This window comes from Pongo abelii, chromosome 20 (assembly GCF_028885655.2).
Source record: "Pongo abelii isolate AG06213 chromosome 20, NHGRI_mPonAbe1-v2.0_pri, whole genome shotgun sequence".
NCBI classification, from domain to species: domain Eukaryota; kingdom Metazoa; phylum Chordata; class Mammalia; order Primates; family Hominidae; genus Pongo; species Pongo abelii.
The window spans coordinates 42,776,582-42,790,178 of record NC_072005.2 but is presented as its reverse complement, the minus strand read 5'-3'; the positions used below and the strand labels follow the sequence as shown (position 1 = coordinate 42,790,178).

At 64.5% G+C, this 13,597-nt stretch overlaps 1 protein-coding gene across 3 annotated transcripts; it reads left to right on the top strand.

Annotated features, from left to right (window-relative positions):
• Positions 1–9,853: 9,853 nt before the first annotated feature.
• Positions 9,854–13,375, top strand: LOC134760641 (WAS/WASL-interacting protein family member 1-like). Of its 3 annotated transcripts, none has more exons than XM_063719465.1 (2): positions 9,854–10,521; positions 11,142–13,375. In XM_063719465.1, exon 2 carries the CDS (start codon positions 11,938–11,940, stop codon positions 12,736–12,738), a length of 801 nt encoding a protein of 266 aa, XP_063575535.1. In that variant the 5' UTR covers positions 9,854–10,521; positions 11,142–11,937; the 3' UTR covers positions 12,739–13,375. The 3 variants fall into 3 exon arrangements, with proteins under 3 accessions (XP_063575535.1, XP_063575534.1, XP_063575533.1); XM_063719464.1 differs by having other exon boundaries at positions 10,962–13,375; XM_063719463.1 differs by having other exon boundaries at positions 10,919–13,375.
• Positions 13,376–13,597: the final 222 nt, after the last annotated feature.

Below are 13,597 nucleotides of genomic sequence, written 5' to 3'. Positions count from 1 at the left end.
GGATCTTTCTGTGCCCCAGCGAGACCCTCTCCGCCCCAATGCATTGGAACCCCATTCCCGATCACCCGGTGGGATCCATCGTCGGATCCCAAGAGGAGTCCGCACAGCCCAGCCGGCACCCCGAAGCTCCTCCTCCACCGGGAACCGAGGCGGAAGAGCGAACAAGGAGGTCCTGACCACAGGACTCCTATGGGTCCGACCCCGGGTCTCCGGCAGGCCCCTCTGGTGGTCCTCTTCCCACCCGCCGCCTCCCCCGCCGCAACGGCCAGCACCGCCGCCCCGGTCCCCGCAGCCGCCGCCTCGCCGCCATTTTTTAAAGGGTCCGCAGCCTGACTCTCCGGAGTCAGGGGGGCGGGGGAGTCGGCGTCGCCAGTGCGCATGCGCGAGTCCCCAGCCGCCGCTTCGGTCACAGTGACCGCCACCGTTCGTTGCCCGGGGATGGGTCCCTGAGACTTGGCGAAGTAGGAGCCCTGTGTGATCGTGCGTCAGAGTCGGGGCTGAGACCAGTCCTGGCCAGGGTAGTTACCAGGACGGTCTCCGGAGGCCGGGATTCGCGGAGGGTCCAGCAGCAGGAAGAAACCCCAGGAGGAAGAAACCTCAGACAGATCGCCGGGGAGGCAGCGCGGGATCCCAGCCTGAGGCGTGCGCGGACGGTGTGCCGGTGAGTCTCCCCAAAAGTGGTGCCCTTGTGATGTCGAGGACACCTCTGCCTGTGTGCCCGTGGGCTGCTCTCTCACCGCTGGGTCGTAGTCGCGCAGAGCAGAACCCGGCAGCTTCAGGGGCTGCCTGGGGGTGGGTGTTACCCGCTGTATGTCTGTGTGCGTTACGGGTGCGTGTGCGTGCGTGTGTGTGTGTGTGTGTGTGCGCGCGTGTGCGTGTGTGCGTGTCTGTGTGCCCACTTCTGTCTCTCTCTTACGTCTCTCTGTCTCTCTCCCTTCTCGCCCTTTCCGTCGCTCTCTCTTTCTGTCTCTGTCCGTGTGTGTGTGCGTGTTCCTTGGGACACATGTGCCCTGTGCGCCGGAGGGTGGGTTTCTTGCACGGCGGCCTTTCTTCTGCTCAGCCTCTCCCCGCGTCTCTGCCTGGGTCGTGTGGCCGGTTGGCAGTCGTTTTCCCGGCGGTTCCAGTCTGGGGGTCTGTGAAGGCCTGGGCGAGGTGGGCATCTGCGCCGGACCCGCAGGGGTTTTCATCCCCTCCACATCCGGAGCAGCCTCTTTGCTAGGATCCAGACGACCGCTCCCCAACCAAGGACAACGGCCTCCCAGGTGCTCATTGTCCACCCGCAGGAGCGTGCCCGCACACCTTCAAGAAGATGGTGCTCACTCTTTTCGCCCTCTGCCCTCATCGAGCAATCTAGCCACAGCTCGACGCAGGGAGGCAGAAGGAAGCCGGCAACGGGATGGGGCAAGCATCTCTGCCACTCGAAGGCTGGCCTTCCTGGCCGAGTCACCCGTTTGACACTCCTCCCCGGATGCCCGTGGTGGTGGCATGGCCCCTTATCCTGCCTGGGCTCTGGCCTCTGCTCTGTCCTCCCTCTTGCTCTGTCTGCCCTGTTTCTGAGAAGCCTAGCGGCTTCTTAATCTGGCTGAATGTCTTCAACAGGAAGACTTCCCAGTCCATCAGGGAGATACCTCGTGGAGGTCCGTGTCCTGATTGTTTCCCTCTCCACACCTCTTTCCGGATGACTGGGCAGGGGTGGTGATCCTGGAGCTCTGGGCTTCCATACCTGTGTGGGACAGGGAAGCTCTCTTGGTCTCCATGGCCCAAGTGATGGCTGCGCGCTCGGTCCGGGAAGAGCGGGAGGCAAGCCCACCGTTCCTGACACTGGCCTTCTAGGAAAGGCGGTGTTGCATCCCACCTGCACTTCCTCTCTGATTCTTGAGGGCCAAGCGGTTCCTCTGCTCCTGGGGAAAGTGCGTTCTAGCACTGAATCTTCTGGCTGCCACGGATGTCAGGGAGCCAACGGGACTGGCTTTTGGCTGGGTGCAGGGGAGGTTGCGTCAGGGGTACCTACCCGGTGGCGGGGCGGGGGTGGGGTGTACTCTGTGGAAACCTCTCGGCCCCTCTGGCGGGCCTCCCTGAATGTGGCCTGGACTCCCGCAAAGGCCCTGTCTCGCAGGTTTTCAGGTGTGCTTGGCTTTTCCTCCGCTCTGTGGGGCACGTCGGCAGTGGCCCCCGGGCGCACGCCCGGACATCCCTGTCCGTCTCGTCGTCGCCCCCTACGGCCTCAAAGACACACGGTCACTGCATGTGCTCTCGCGGGACGTCGGTGCCACGTGTGGTCACACCGGCTGCATCTCGGACTCGCCTGTGTCTCTCTTTGCACGGGTCGCCGGAAGCCGCGTCGGGATGCCGGAGCCCCCGGGCCTTGGAGATGAAGGCAGGCCCCTGCTCCACCCAGGAAGGAGGGAGGCAGTGGGCTCATGGGTCAGTGCCTTTGTAGCGGACAGCACGCCTTGCGGCCCTGGGGATCTTTCTGTGCCCCAGCGAGACCCTCTCCGCCCCAATGCATTGGAACCCCATTCCCGATCACCCGGTGGGATCCATCGTCGGATCCCAAGAGGAGTCCGCACAGCCCAGCCGGCACCCCGAAGCTCCTCCTCCACCGGGAACCGAGGCGGAAGAGCGAACAAGGAGGTCCTGACCACAGGACTCCTATGGGTCCGACCCCGGGTCTCCGGCAGGCCCCTCTGGTGGTCCTCTTCCCACCCGCCGCCTCCCCCGCCGCAACGGCCAGCACCGCCGCCCCGGTCCCCGCAGCCGCCGCCTCGCCGCCATTTTTTAAAGGGTCCGCAGCCTGACTCTCCGGAGTCAGGGGGGCGGGGGAGTCGGCGTCGCCAGTGCGCATGCGCGAGTCCCCAGCCGCCGCTTCGGTCACAGTGACCGCCACCGTTCGTTGCCCGGGGATGGGTCCCTGAGACTTGGCGAAGTAGGAGCCCTGTGTGATCGTGCGTCAGAGTCGGGGCTGAGACCAGTCCTGGCCAGGGTAGTTACCAGGACGGTCTCCGGAGGCCGGGATTCGCGGAGGGTCCAGCAGCAGGAAGAAACCCCAGGAGGAAGAAACCTCAGACAGATCGCCGGGGAGGCAGCGCGGGATCCCAGCCTGAGGCGTGCGCGGACGGTGTGCCGGTGAGTCTCCCCAAAAGTGGTGCCCTTGTGATGTCGAGGACACCTCTGCCTGTGTGCCCGTGGGCTGCTCTCTCACCGCTGGGTCGTAGTCGCGCAGAGCAGAACCCGGCAGCTTCAGGGGCTGCCTGGGGGTGGGTGTTACCCGCTGTATGTCTGTGTGCGTTACGGGTGCGTGTGCGTGCGTGTGTGTGTGTGTGTGTGTGCGCGCGTGTGCGTGTGTGCGTGTCTGTGTGCCCACTTCTGTCTCTCTCTTACGTCTCTCTGTCTCTCTCCCTTCTCGCCCTTTCCGTCGCTCTCTCTTTCTGTCTCTGTCCGTGTGTGTGTGCGTGTTCCTTGGGACACATGTGCCCTGTGCGCCGGAGGGTGGGTTTCTTGCACGGCGGCCTTTCTTCTGCTCAGCCTCTCCCCGCGTCTCTGCCTGGGTCGTGTGGCCGGTTGGCAGTCGTTTTCCCGGCGGTTCCAGTCTGGGGGTCTGTGAAGGCCTGGGCGAGGTGGGCATCTGCGCCGGACCCGCAGGGGTTTTCATCCCCTCCACATCCGGAGCAGCCTCTTTGCTAGGATCCAGACGACCGCTCCCCAACCAAGGACAACGGCCTCCCAGGTGCTCATTGTCCACCCGCAGGAGCGTGCCCGCACACCTTCAAGAAGATGGTGCTCACTCTTTTCGCCCTCTGCCCTCATCGAGCAATCTAGCCACAGCTCGACGCAGGGAGGCAGAAGGAAGCCGGCAACGGGATGGGGCAAGCATCTCTGCCACTCGAAGGCTGGCCTTCCTGGCCGAGTCACCCGTTTGACACTCCTCCCCGGATGCCCGTGGTGGTGGCATGGCCCCTTATCCTGCCTGGGCTCTGGCCTCTGCTCTGTCCTCCCTCTTGCTCTGTCTGCCCCGTTTCTGAGAAGCCTAGCGGCTTCTTAATCTGGCTGAATGTCTTCAACAGGAAGACTTCCCAGTCCATCAGGGAGATACCTCGTGGAGGTCCGTGTCCTGATTGTTTCCCTCTCCACACCTCTTTCCGGATGACTGGGCAGGGGTGGTGATCCTGGAGCTCTGGGCTTCCATACCTGTGTGGGACAGGGAAGTTCTCTTGGTCTCCATGGCCCAAGTGATGGCTGCGCGCTCGGTCCGGGAAGAGCGGGAGGCAAGCCCACCGTTCCTGACACTGGCCTTCTAGGAAAGGCGGTGTTGCATCCCACCTGCACTTCCTCTCTGATTCTTGAGGGCCAAGCGGTTCCTCTGCTCCTGGGGAAAGTGCGTTCTAGCACTGAATCTTCTGGCTGCCACGGATGTCAGGGAGCCAACGGGACTGGCTTTTTGCTGGGTGCAGGGGAGGTTGCGTCAGGGGTACCTACCCGGTGGCGGGGCGGGGGTGGGGTGTACTCTGTGGAAACCTCTCGGCCCCTCTGGCGGGCCTCCCTGAATGTGGCCTGGACTCCCGCAAAGGCCCTGTCTCGCAGGTTTTCAGGTGTGCTTGGCTTTTCCTCCGCTCTGTGGGGCACGTCGGCAGTGGCCCCCGGGCGCACGCCCGGACATCCCTGTCCGTCTCGTCGTCGCCCCCTACGGCCTCAAAGACACACGGTCACTGCATGTGCTCTCGCGGGACGTCGGTGCCACGTGTGGTCACACCGGCTGCATCTCGGACTCGCCTGTGTCTCTCTTTGCACGGGTCGCCGGAAGCCGCGTCGGGATGCCGGAGCCCCCGGGCCTTGGAGATGAAGGCAGGCCCCTGCTCCACCCAGGAAGGAGGGAGGCAGTGGGCTCATGGGTCAGTGCCTTTGTAGCGGACAGCACGCCTTGCGGCCCTGGGGATCTTTCTGTGCCCCAGCGAGACCCTCTCCGCCCCAATGCATTGGAACCCCATTCCCGATCACCCGGTGGGATCCATCGTCGGATCCCAAGAGGAGTCCGCACAGCCCAGCCGGCACCCCGAAGCTCCTCCTCCACCGGGAACCGAGGCGGAAGAGCGAACAAGGAGGTCCTGACCACAGGACTCCTATGGGTCCGACCCCGGGTCTCCGGCAGGCCCCTCTGGTGGTCCTCTTCCCACCCGCCGCCTCCCCCGCCGCAACGGCCAGCACCGCCGCCCCGGTCCCCGCAGCCGCCGCCTCGCCGCCATTTTTTAAAGGGTCCGCAGCCTGACTCTCCGGAGTCAGGGGGGCGGGGGAGTCGGCGTCGCCAGTGCGCATGCGCGAGTCCCCAGCCGCCGCTTCGGTCACAGTGACCGCCACCGTTCGTTGCCCGGGGATGGGTCCCTGAGACTTGGCGAAGTAGGAGCCCTGTGTGATCGTGCGTCAGAGTCGGGGCTGAGACCAGTCCTGGCCAGGGTAGTTACCAGGACGGTCTCCGGAGGCCGGGATTCGCGGAGGGTCCAGCAGCAGGAAGAAACCCCAGGAGGAAGAAACCTCAGACAGATCGCCGGGGAGGCAGCGCGGGATCCCAGCCTGAGGCGTGCGCGGACGGTGTGCCGGTGAGTCTCCCCAAAAGTGGTGCCCTTGTGATGTCGAGGACACCTCTGCCTGTGTGCCCGTGGGCTGCTCTCTCACCGCTGGGTCGTAGTCGCGCAGAGCAGAACCCGGCAGCTTCAGGGGCTGCCTGGGGGTGGGTGTTACCCGCTGTATGTCTGTGTGCGTTACGGGTGCGTGTGCGTGCGTGTGTGTGTGTGTGTGTGTGCGCGCGTGTGCGTGTGTGCGTGTCTGTGTGCCCACTTCTGTCTCTCTCTTACGTCTCTCTGTCTCTCTCCCTTCTCGCCCTTTCCGTCGCTCTCTCTTTCTGTCTCTGTCCGTGTGTGTGTGCGTGTTCCTTGGGACACATGTGCCCTGTGCGCCGGAGGGTGGGTTTCTTGCACGGCGGCCTTTCTTCTGCTCAGCCTCTCCCCGCGTCTCTGCCTGGGTCGTGTGGCCGGTTGGCAGTCGTTTTCCCGGCGGTTCCAGTCTGGGGGTCTGTGAAGGCCTGGGCGAGGTGGGCATCTGCGCCGGACCCGCAGGGGTTTTCATCCCCTCCACATCCGGAGCAGCCTCTTTGCTAGGATCCAGACGACCGCTCCCCAACCAAGGACAACGGCCTCCCAGGTGCTCATTGTCCACCCGCAGGAGCGTGCCCGCACACCTTCAAGAAGATGGTGCTCACTCTTTTCGCCCTCTGCCCTCATCGAGCAATCTAGCCACAGCTCGACGCAGGGAGGCAGAAGGAAGCCGGCAACGGGATGGGGCAAGCATCTCTGCCACTCGAAGGCTGGCCTTCCTGGCCGAGTCACCCGTTTGACACTCCTCCCCGGATGCCCGTGGTGGTGGCATGGCCCCTTATCCTGCCTGGGCTCTGGCCTCTGCTCTGTCCTCCCTCTTGCTCTGTCTGCCCCGTTTCTGAGAAGCCTAGCGGCTTCTTAATCTGGCTGAATGTCTTCAACAGGAAGACTTCCCAGTCCATCAGGGAGATACCTCGTGGAGGTCCGTGTCCTGATTGTTTCCCTCTCCACACCTCTTTCCGGATGACTGGGCAGGGGTGGTGATCCTGGAGCTCTGGGCTTCCATACCTGTGTGGGACAGGGAAGCTCTCTTGGTCTCCATGGCCCAAGTGATGGCTGCGCGCTCGGTCCGGGAAGAGCGGGAGGCAAGCCCACCGTTCCTGACACTGGCCTTCTAGGAAAGGCGGTGTTGCATCCCACCTGCACTTCCTCTCTGATTCTTGAGGGCCAAGCGGTTCCTCTGCTCCTGGGGAAAGTGCGTTCTAGCACTGAATCTTCTGGCTGCCACGGATGTCAGGGAGCCAACGGGACTGGCTTTTGGCTGGGTGCAGGGGAGGTTGCGTCAGGGGTACCTACCCGGTGGCGGGGCGGGGGTGGGGTGTACTCTGTGGAAACCTCTCGGCCCCTCTGGCGGGCCTCCCTGAATGTGGCCTGGACTCCCGCAAAGGCCCTGTCTCGCAGGTTTTCAGGTGTGCTTGGCTTTTCCTCCGCTCTGTGGGGCACGTCGGCAGTGGCCCCCGGGCGCACGCCCGGACATCCCTGTCCGTCTCGTCGTCGCCCCCTACGGCCTCAAAGACACACGGTCACTGCATGTGCTCTCGCGGGACGTCGGTGCCACGTGTGGTCACACCGGCTGCATCTCGGACTCGCCTGTGTCTCTCTTTGCACGGGTCGCCGGAAGCCGCGTCGGGATGCCGGAGCCCCCGGGCCTTGGAGATGAAGGCAGGCCCCTGCTCCACCCAGGAAGGAGGGAGGCAGTGGGCTCATGGGTCAGTGCCTTTGTAGCGGACAGCACGCCTTGCGGCCCTGGGGATCTTTCTGTGCCCCAGCGAGACCCTCTCCGCCCCAATGCATTGGAACCCCATTCCCGATCACCCGGTGGGATCCATCGTCGGATCCCAAGAGGAGTCCGCACAGCCCAGCCGGCACCCCGAAGCTCCTCCTCCACCGGGAACCGAGGCGGAAGAGCGAACAAGGAGGTCCTGACCACAGGACTCCTATGGGTCCGACCCCGGGTCTCCGGCAGGCCCCTCTGGTGGTCCTCTTCCCACCCGCCGCCTCCCCCGCCGCAACGGCCAGCACCGCCGCCCCGGTCCCCGCAGCCGCCGCCTCGCCGCCATTTTTTAAAGGGTCCGCAGCCTGACTCTCCGGAGTCAGGGGGGCGGGGGAGTCGGCGTCGCCAGTGCGCATGCGCGAGTCCCCAGCCGCCGCTTCGGTCACAGTGACCGCCACCGTTCGTTGCCCGGGGATGGGTCCCTGAGACTTGGCGAAGTAGGAGCCCTGTGTGATCGTGCGTCAGAGTCGGGGCTGAGACCAGTCCTGGCCAGGGTAGTTACCAGGACGGTCTCCGGAGGCCGGGATTCGCGGAGGGTCCAGCAGCAGGAAGAAACCCCAGGAGGAAGAAACCTCAGACAGATCGCCGGGGAGGCAGCGCGGGATCCCAGCCTGAGGCGTGCGCGGACGGTGTGCCGGTGAGTCTCCCCAAAAGTGGTGCCCTTGTGATGTCGAGGACACCTCTGCCTGTGTGCCCGTGGGCTGCTCTCTCACCGCTGGGTCGTAGTCGCGCAGAGCAGAACCCGGCAGCTTCAGGGGCTGCCTGGGGGTGGGTGTTACCCGCTGTATGTCTGTGTGCGTTACGGGTGCGTGTGCGTGCGTGTGTGTGTGTGTGTGTGTGCGCGCGTGTGCGTGTGTGCGTGTCTGTGTGCCCACTTCTGTCTCTCTCTTACGTCTCTCTGTCTCTCTCCCTTCTCGCCCTTTCCGTCGCTCTCTCTTTCTGTCTCTGTCCGTGTGTGTGTGCGTGTTCCTTGGGACACATGTGCCCTGTGCGCCGGAGGGTGGGTTTCTTGCACGGCGGCCTTTCTTCTGCTCAGCCTCTCCCCGCGTCTCTGCCTGGGTCGTGTGGCCGGTTGGCAGTCGTTTTCCCGGCGGTTCCAGTCTGGGGGTCTGTGAAGGCCTGGGCGAGGTGGGCATCTGCGCCGGACCCGCAGGGGTTTTCATCCCCTCCACATCCGGAGCAGCCTCTTTGCTAGGATCCAGACGACCGCTCCCCAACCAAGGACAACGGCCTCCCAGGTGCTCATTGTCCACCCGCAGGAGCGTGCCCGCACACCTTCAAGAAGATGGTGCTCACTCTTTTCGCCCTCTGCCCTCATCGAGCAATCTAGCCACAGCTCGACGCAGGGAGGCAGAAGGAAGCCGGCAACGGGATGGGGCAAGCATCTCTGCCACTCGAAGGCTGGCCTTCCTGGCCGAGTCACCCGTTTGACACTCCTCCCCGGATGCCCGTGGTGGTGGCATGGCCCCTTATCCTGCCTGGGCTCTGGCCTCTGCTCTGTCCTCCCTCTTGCTCTGTCTGCCCCGTTTCTGAGAAGCCTAGCGGCTTCTTAATCTGGCTGAATGTCTTCAACAGGAAGACTTCCCAGTCCATCAGGGAGATACCTCGTGGAGGTCCGTGTCCTGATTGTTTCCCTCTCCACACCTCTTTCCGGATGACTGGGCAGGGGTGGTGATCCTGGAGCTCTGGGCTTCCATACCTGTGTGGGACAGGGAAGCTCTCTTGGTCTCCATGGCCCAAGTGATGGCTGCGCGCTCGGTCCGGGAAGAGCGGGAGGCAAGCCCACCGTTCCTGACACTGGCCTTCTAGGAAAGGCGGTGTTGCATCCCACCTGCACTTCCTCTCTGATTCTTGAGGGCCAAGCGGTTCCTCTGCTCCTGGGGAAAGTGCGTTCTAGCACTGAATCTTCTGGCTGCCACGGATGTCAGGGAGCCAACGGGACTGGCTTTTTGCTGGGTGCAGGGGAGGTTGCGTCAGGGGTACCTACCCGGTGGCGGGGCGGGGGTGGGGTGTACTCTGTGGAAACCTCTCGGCCCCTCTGGCGGGCCTCCCTGAATGTGGCCTGGACTCCCGCAAAGGCCCTGTCTCGCAGGTTTTCAGGTGTGCTTGGCTTTTCCTCCGCTCTGTGGGGCACGTCGGCAGTGGCCCCCGGGCGCACGCCCGGACATCCCTGTCCGTCTCGTCGTCGCCCCCTACGGCCTCAAAGACACACGGTCACTGCATGTGCTCTCGCGGGACGTCGGTGCCACGTGTGGTCACACCGGCTGCATCTCGGACTCGCCTGTGTCTCTCTTTGCACGGGTCGCCGGAAGCCGCGTCGGGATGCCGGAGCCCCCGGGCCTTGGAGATGAAGGCAGGCCCCTGCTCCACCCAGGAAGGAGGGAGGCAGTGGGCTCATGGGTCAGTGCCTTTGTAGCGGACAGCACGCCTTGCGGCCCTGGGGATCTTTCTGTGCCCCAGCGAGACCCTCTCCGCCCCAATGCATTGGAACCCCATTCCCGATCACCCGGTGGGATCCATCATCGGATCCCAAGAGGAGTCCGCACAGCCCAGCCGGCACCCCGAAGCTCCTCCTCCACCGGGAACCGAGGCGGAAGAGCGAACAAGGAGGTCCTGACCACAGGACTCCTATGGGTCCGACCCCGGGTCTCCGGCAGGCCCCTCTGGTGGTCCTCTTCCCACCCGCCGCCTCCCCCGCCGCAACGGCCAGCACCGCCGCCCCGGTCCCCGCAGCCGCCGCCTCGCCGCCATTTTTTAAAGGGTCCGCAGCCTGACTCTCCGGAGTCAGGGGGGCGGGGGAGTCGGCGTCGCCAGTGCGCATGCGCGAGTCCCCAGCCGCCGCTTCGGTCACAGTGACCGCCACCGTTCGTTGCCCGGGGATGGGTCCCTGAGACTTGGCGAAGTAGGAGCCCTGTGTGATCGTGCGTCAGAGTCGGGGCTGAGACCAGTCCTGGCCAGGGTAGTTACCAGGACGGTCTCCGGAGGCCGGGATTCGCGGAGGGTCCAGCAGCAGGAAGAAACCCCAGGAGGAAGAAACCTCAGACAGATCGCCGGGGAGGCAGCGCGGGATCCCAGCCTGAGGCGTGCGCGGACGGTGTGCCGGTGAGTCTCCCCAAAAGTGGTGCCCTTGTGATGTCGAGGACACCTCTGCCTGTGTGCCCGTGGGCTGCTCTCTCACCGCTGGGTCGTAGTCGCGCAGAGCAGAACCCGGCAGCTTCAGGGGCTGCCTGGGGGTGGGTGTTACCCGCTGTATGTCTGTGTGCGTTACGGGTGCGTGTGCGTGTGTGTGTGTGTGTGTGTGTGCGCGCGTGTGCGTGTGTGCGTGTCTGTGTGCCCACTTCTGTCTCTCTCTTACGTCTCTCTGTCTCTCTCCCTTCTCGCCCTTTCCGTCGCTCTCTCTTTCTGTCTCTGTCCGTGTGTGTGTGCGTGTTCCTTGGGACACATGTGCCCTGTGCGCCGGAGGGTGGGTTTCTTGCACGGCGGCCTTTCTTCTGCTCAGCCTGTCCCCGCGTCTCTGCCTGGGTCGTGTGGCCGGTTGGCAGTCGTTTTCCCGGCGGTTCCAGTCTGGGGGTCTGTGAAGGCCTGGGCGAGGTGGGCATCTGCGCCGGACCCGCAGGGGTTTTCATCCCCTCCACATCCGGAGCAGCCTCTTTGCTAGGATCCAGACGACCGCTCCCCAACCAAGGACAACGGCCTCCCAGGTGCTCATTGTCCACCCGCAGGAGCGTGCCCGCACACCTTCAAGAAGATGGTGCTCACTCTTTTCGCCCTCTGCCCTCATCGAGCAATCTAGCCACAGCTCGACGCAGGGAGGCAGAAGGAAGCCGGCAACGGGATGGGGCAAGCATCTCTGCCACTCGAAGGCTGGCCTTCCTGGCCGAGTCACCCGTTTGACACTCCTCCCCGGATGCCCGTGGTGGTGGCATGGCCCCTTATCCTGCCTGGGCTCTGGCCTCTGCTCTGTCCTCCCTCTTGCTCTGTCTGCCCCGTTTCTGAGAAGCCTAGCGGCTTCTTAATCTGGCTGAATGTCTTCAACAGGAAGACTTCCCAGTCCATCAGGGAGATACCTCGTGGAGGTCCGTGTCCTGATTGTTTCCCTCTCCACACCTCTTTCCGGATGACTGGGCAGGGGTGGTGATCCTGGAGCTCTGGGCTTCCATACCTGTGTGGGACAGGGAAGCTCTCTTGGTCTCCATGGCCCAAGTGATGGCTGCGCGCTCGGTCCGGGAAGAGCGGGAGGCAAGCCCACCGTTCCTGACACTGGCCTTCTAGGAAAGGCGGTGTTGCATCCCACCTGCACTTCCTCTCTGATTCTTGAGGGCCAAGCGGTTCCTCTGCTCCTGGGGAAAGTGCGTTCTAGCACTGAATCTTCTGGCTGCCACGGATGTCAGGGAGCCAACGGGACTGGCTTTTTGCTGGGTGCAGGGGAGGTTGCGTCAGGGGTACCTACCCGGTGGCGGGGCGGGGGTGGGGTGTACTCTGTGGAAACCTCTCGGCCCCTCTGGCGGGCCTCCCTGAATGTGGCCTGGACTCCCGCAAAGGCCCTGTCTCGCAGGTTTTCAGGTGTGCTTGGCTTTTCCTCCGCTCTGTGGGGCACGTCGGCAGTGGCCCCCGGGCGCACGCCCGGACATCCCTGTCCGTCTCGTCGTCGCCCCCTACGGCCTCAAAGACACACGGTCACTGCATGTGCTCTCGCGGGACGTCGGTGCCACGTGTGGTCACACCGGCTGCATCTCGGACTCGCCTGTGTCTCTCTTTGCACGGGTCGCCGGAAGCCGCGTCGGGATGCCGGAGCCCCCGGGCCTTGGAGATGAAGGCAGGCCCCTGCTCCACCCAGGAAGGAGGGAGGCAGTGGGCTCATGGGTCAGTGCCTTTGTAGCGGACAGCACGCCTTGCGGCCCTGGGGATCTTTCTGTGCCCCAGCGAGACCCTCTCCGCCCCAATGCATTGGAACCCCATTCCCGATCACCCGGTGGGATCCATCATCGGATCCCAAGAGGAGTCCGCACAGCCCAGCCGGCACCCCGAAGCTCCTCCTCCACCGGGAACCGAGGCGGAAGAGCGAACAAGGAGGTCCTGACCACAGGACTCCTATGGGTCCGACCCCGGGTCTCCGGCAGGCCCCTCTGGTGGTCCTCTTCCCACCCGCCGCCTCCCCCGCCGCAACGGCCAGCACCGCCGCCCCGGTCCCCGCAGCCGCCGCCTCGCCGCCATTTTTTAAAGGGTCCGCAGCCTGACTCTCCGGAGTCAGGGGGGCGGGGGAGTCGGCGTCGCCAGTGCGCATGCGCGAGTCCCCAGCCGCCGCTTCGGTCACAGTGACCGCCACCGTTCGTTGCCCGGGGATGGGTCCCTGAGACTTGGCGAAGTAGGAGCCCTGTGTGATCGTGCGTCAGAGTCGGGGCTGAGACCAGTCCTGGCCAGGGTAGTTACCAGGACGGTCTCCGGAGGCCGGGATTCGCGGAGGGTCCAGCAGCAGGAAGAAACCCCAGGAGGAAGAAACCTCAGACAGATCGCCGGGGAGGCAGCGCGGGATCCCAGCCTGAGGCGTGCGCGGACGGTGTGCCGGTGAGTCTCCCCAAAAGTGGTGCCCTTGTGATGTCGAGGACACCTCTGCCTGTGTGCCCGTGGGCTGCTCTCTCACCGCTGGGTCGTAGTCGCGCAGAGCAGAACCCGGCAGCTTCAGGGGCTGCCTGGGGGTGGGTGTTACCCGCTGTATGTCTGTGTGCGTTACGGGTGCGTGTGCGTGTGTGTGTGTGTGTGTGTGCGCGCGTGTGCGTGTGTGCGTGTCTGTGTGCCCACTTCTGTCTCTCTCTTACGTCTCTCTGTCTCTCTCCCTTCTCGCCCTTTCCGTCGCTCTCTCTTTCTGTCTCTGTCCGTGTGTGTGTGCGTGTTCCTTGGGACACATGTGCCCTGTGCGCCGGAGGGTGGGTTTCTTGCACGGCGGCCTTTCTTCTGCTCAGCCTGTCCCCGCGTCTCTGCCTGGGTCGTGTGGCCGGTTGGCAGTCGTTTTCCCGGCTGTTCCAGTCTGGGGGTCTGTGAAGGCCTGGGCGAGGTGGGCATCTGCGCCGGACCCGCAGGGGTTTTCATCCCCTCCACATCCGGAGCAGCCTCTTTGCTAGGATCCAGACGACCGCTCCCCAACCAAGGACAACGGCCTCCCAGGTGCTCATTGTCCACC

Coding starts and splice junctions, on each gene's coding strand:
- LOC134760641 (XM_063719465.1), top strand. CDS start 11,938: ATGTGGCCTGGACTCCCGCAAAGGCCCTGTCTCGCAGGTTTTCAGGTG.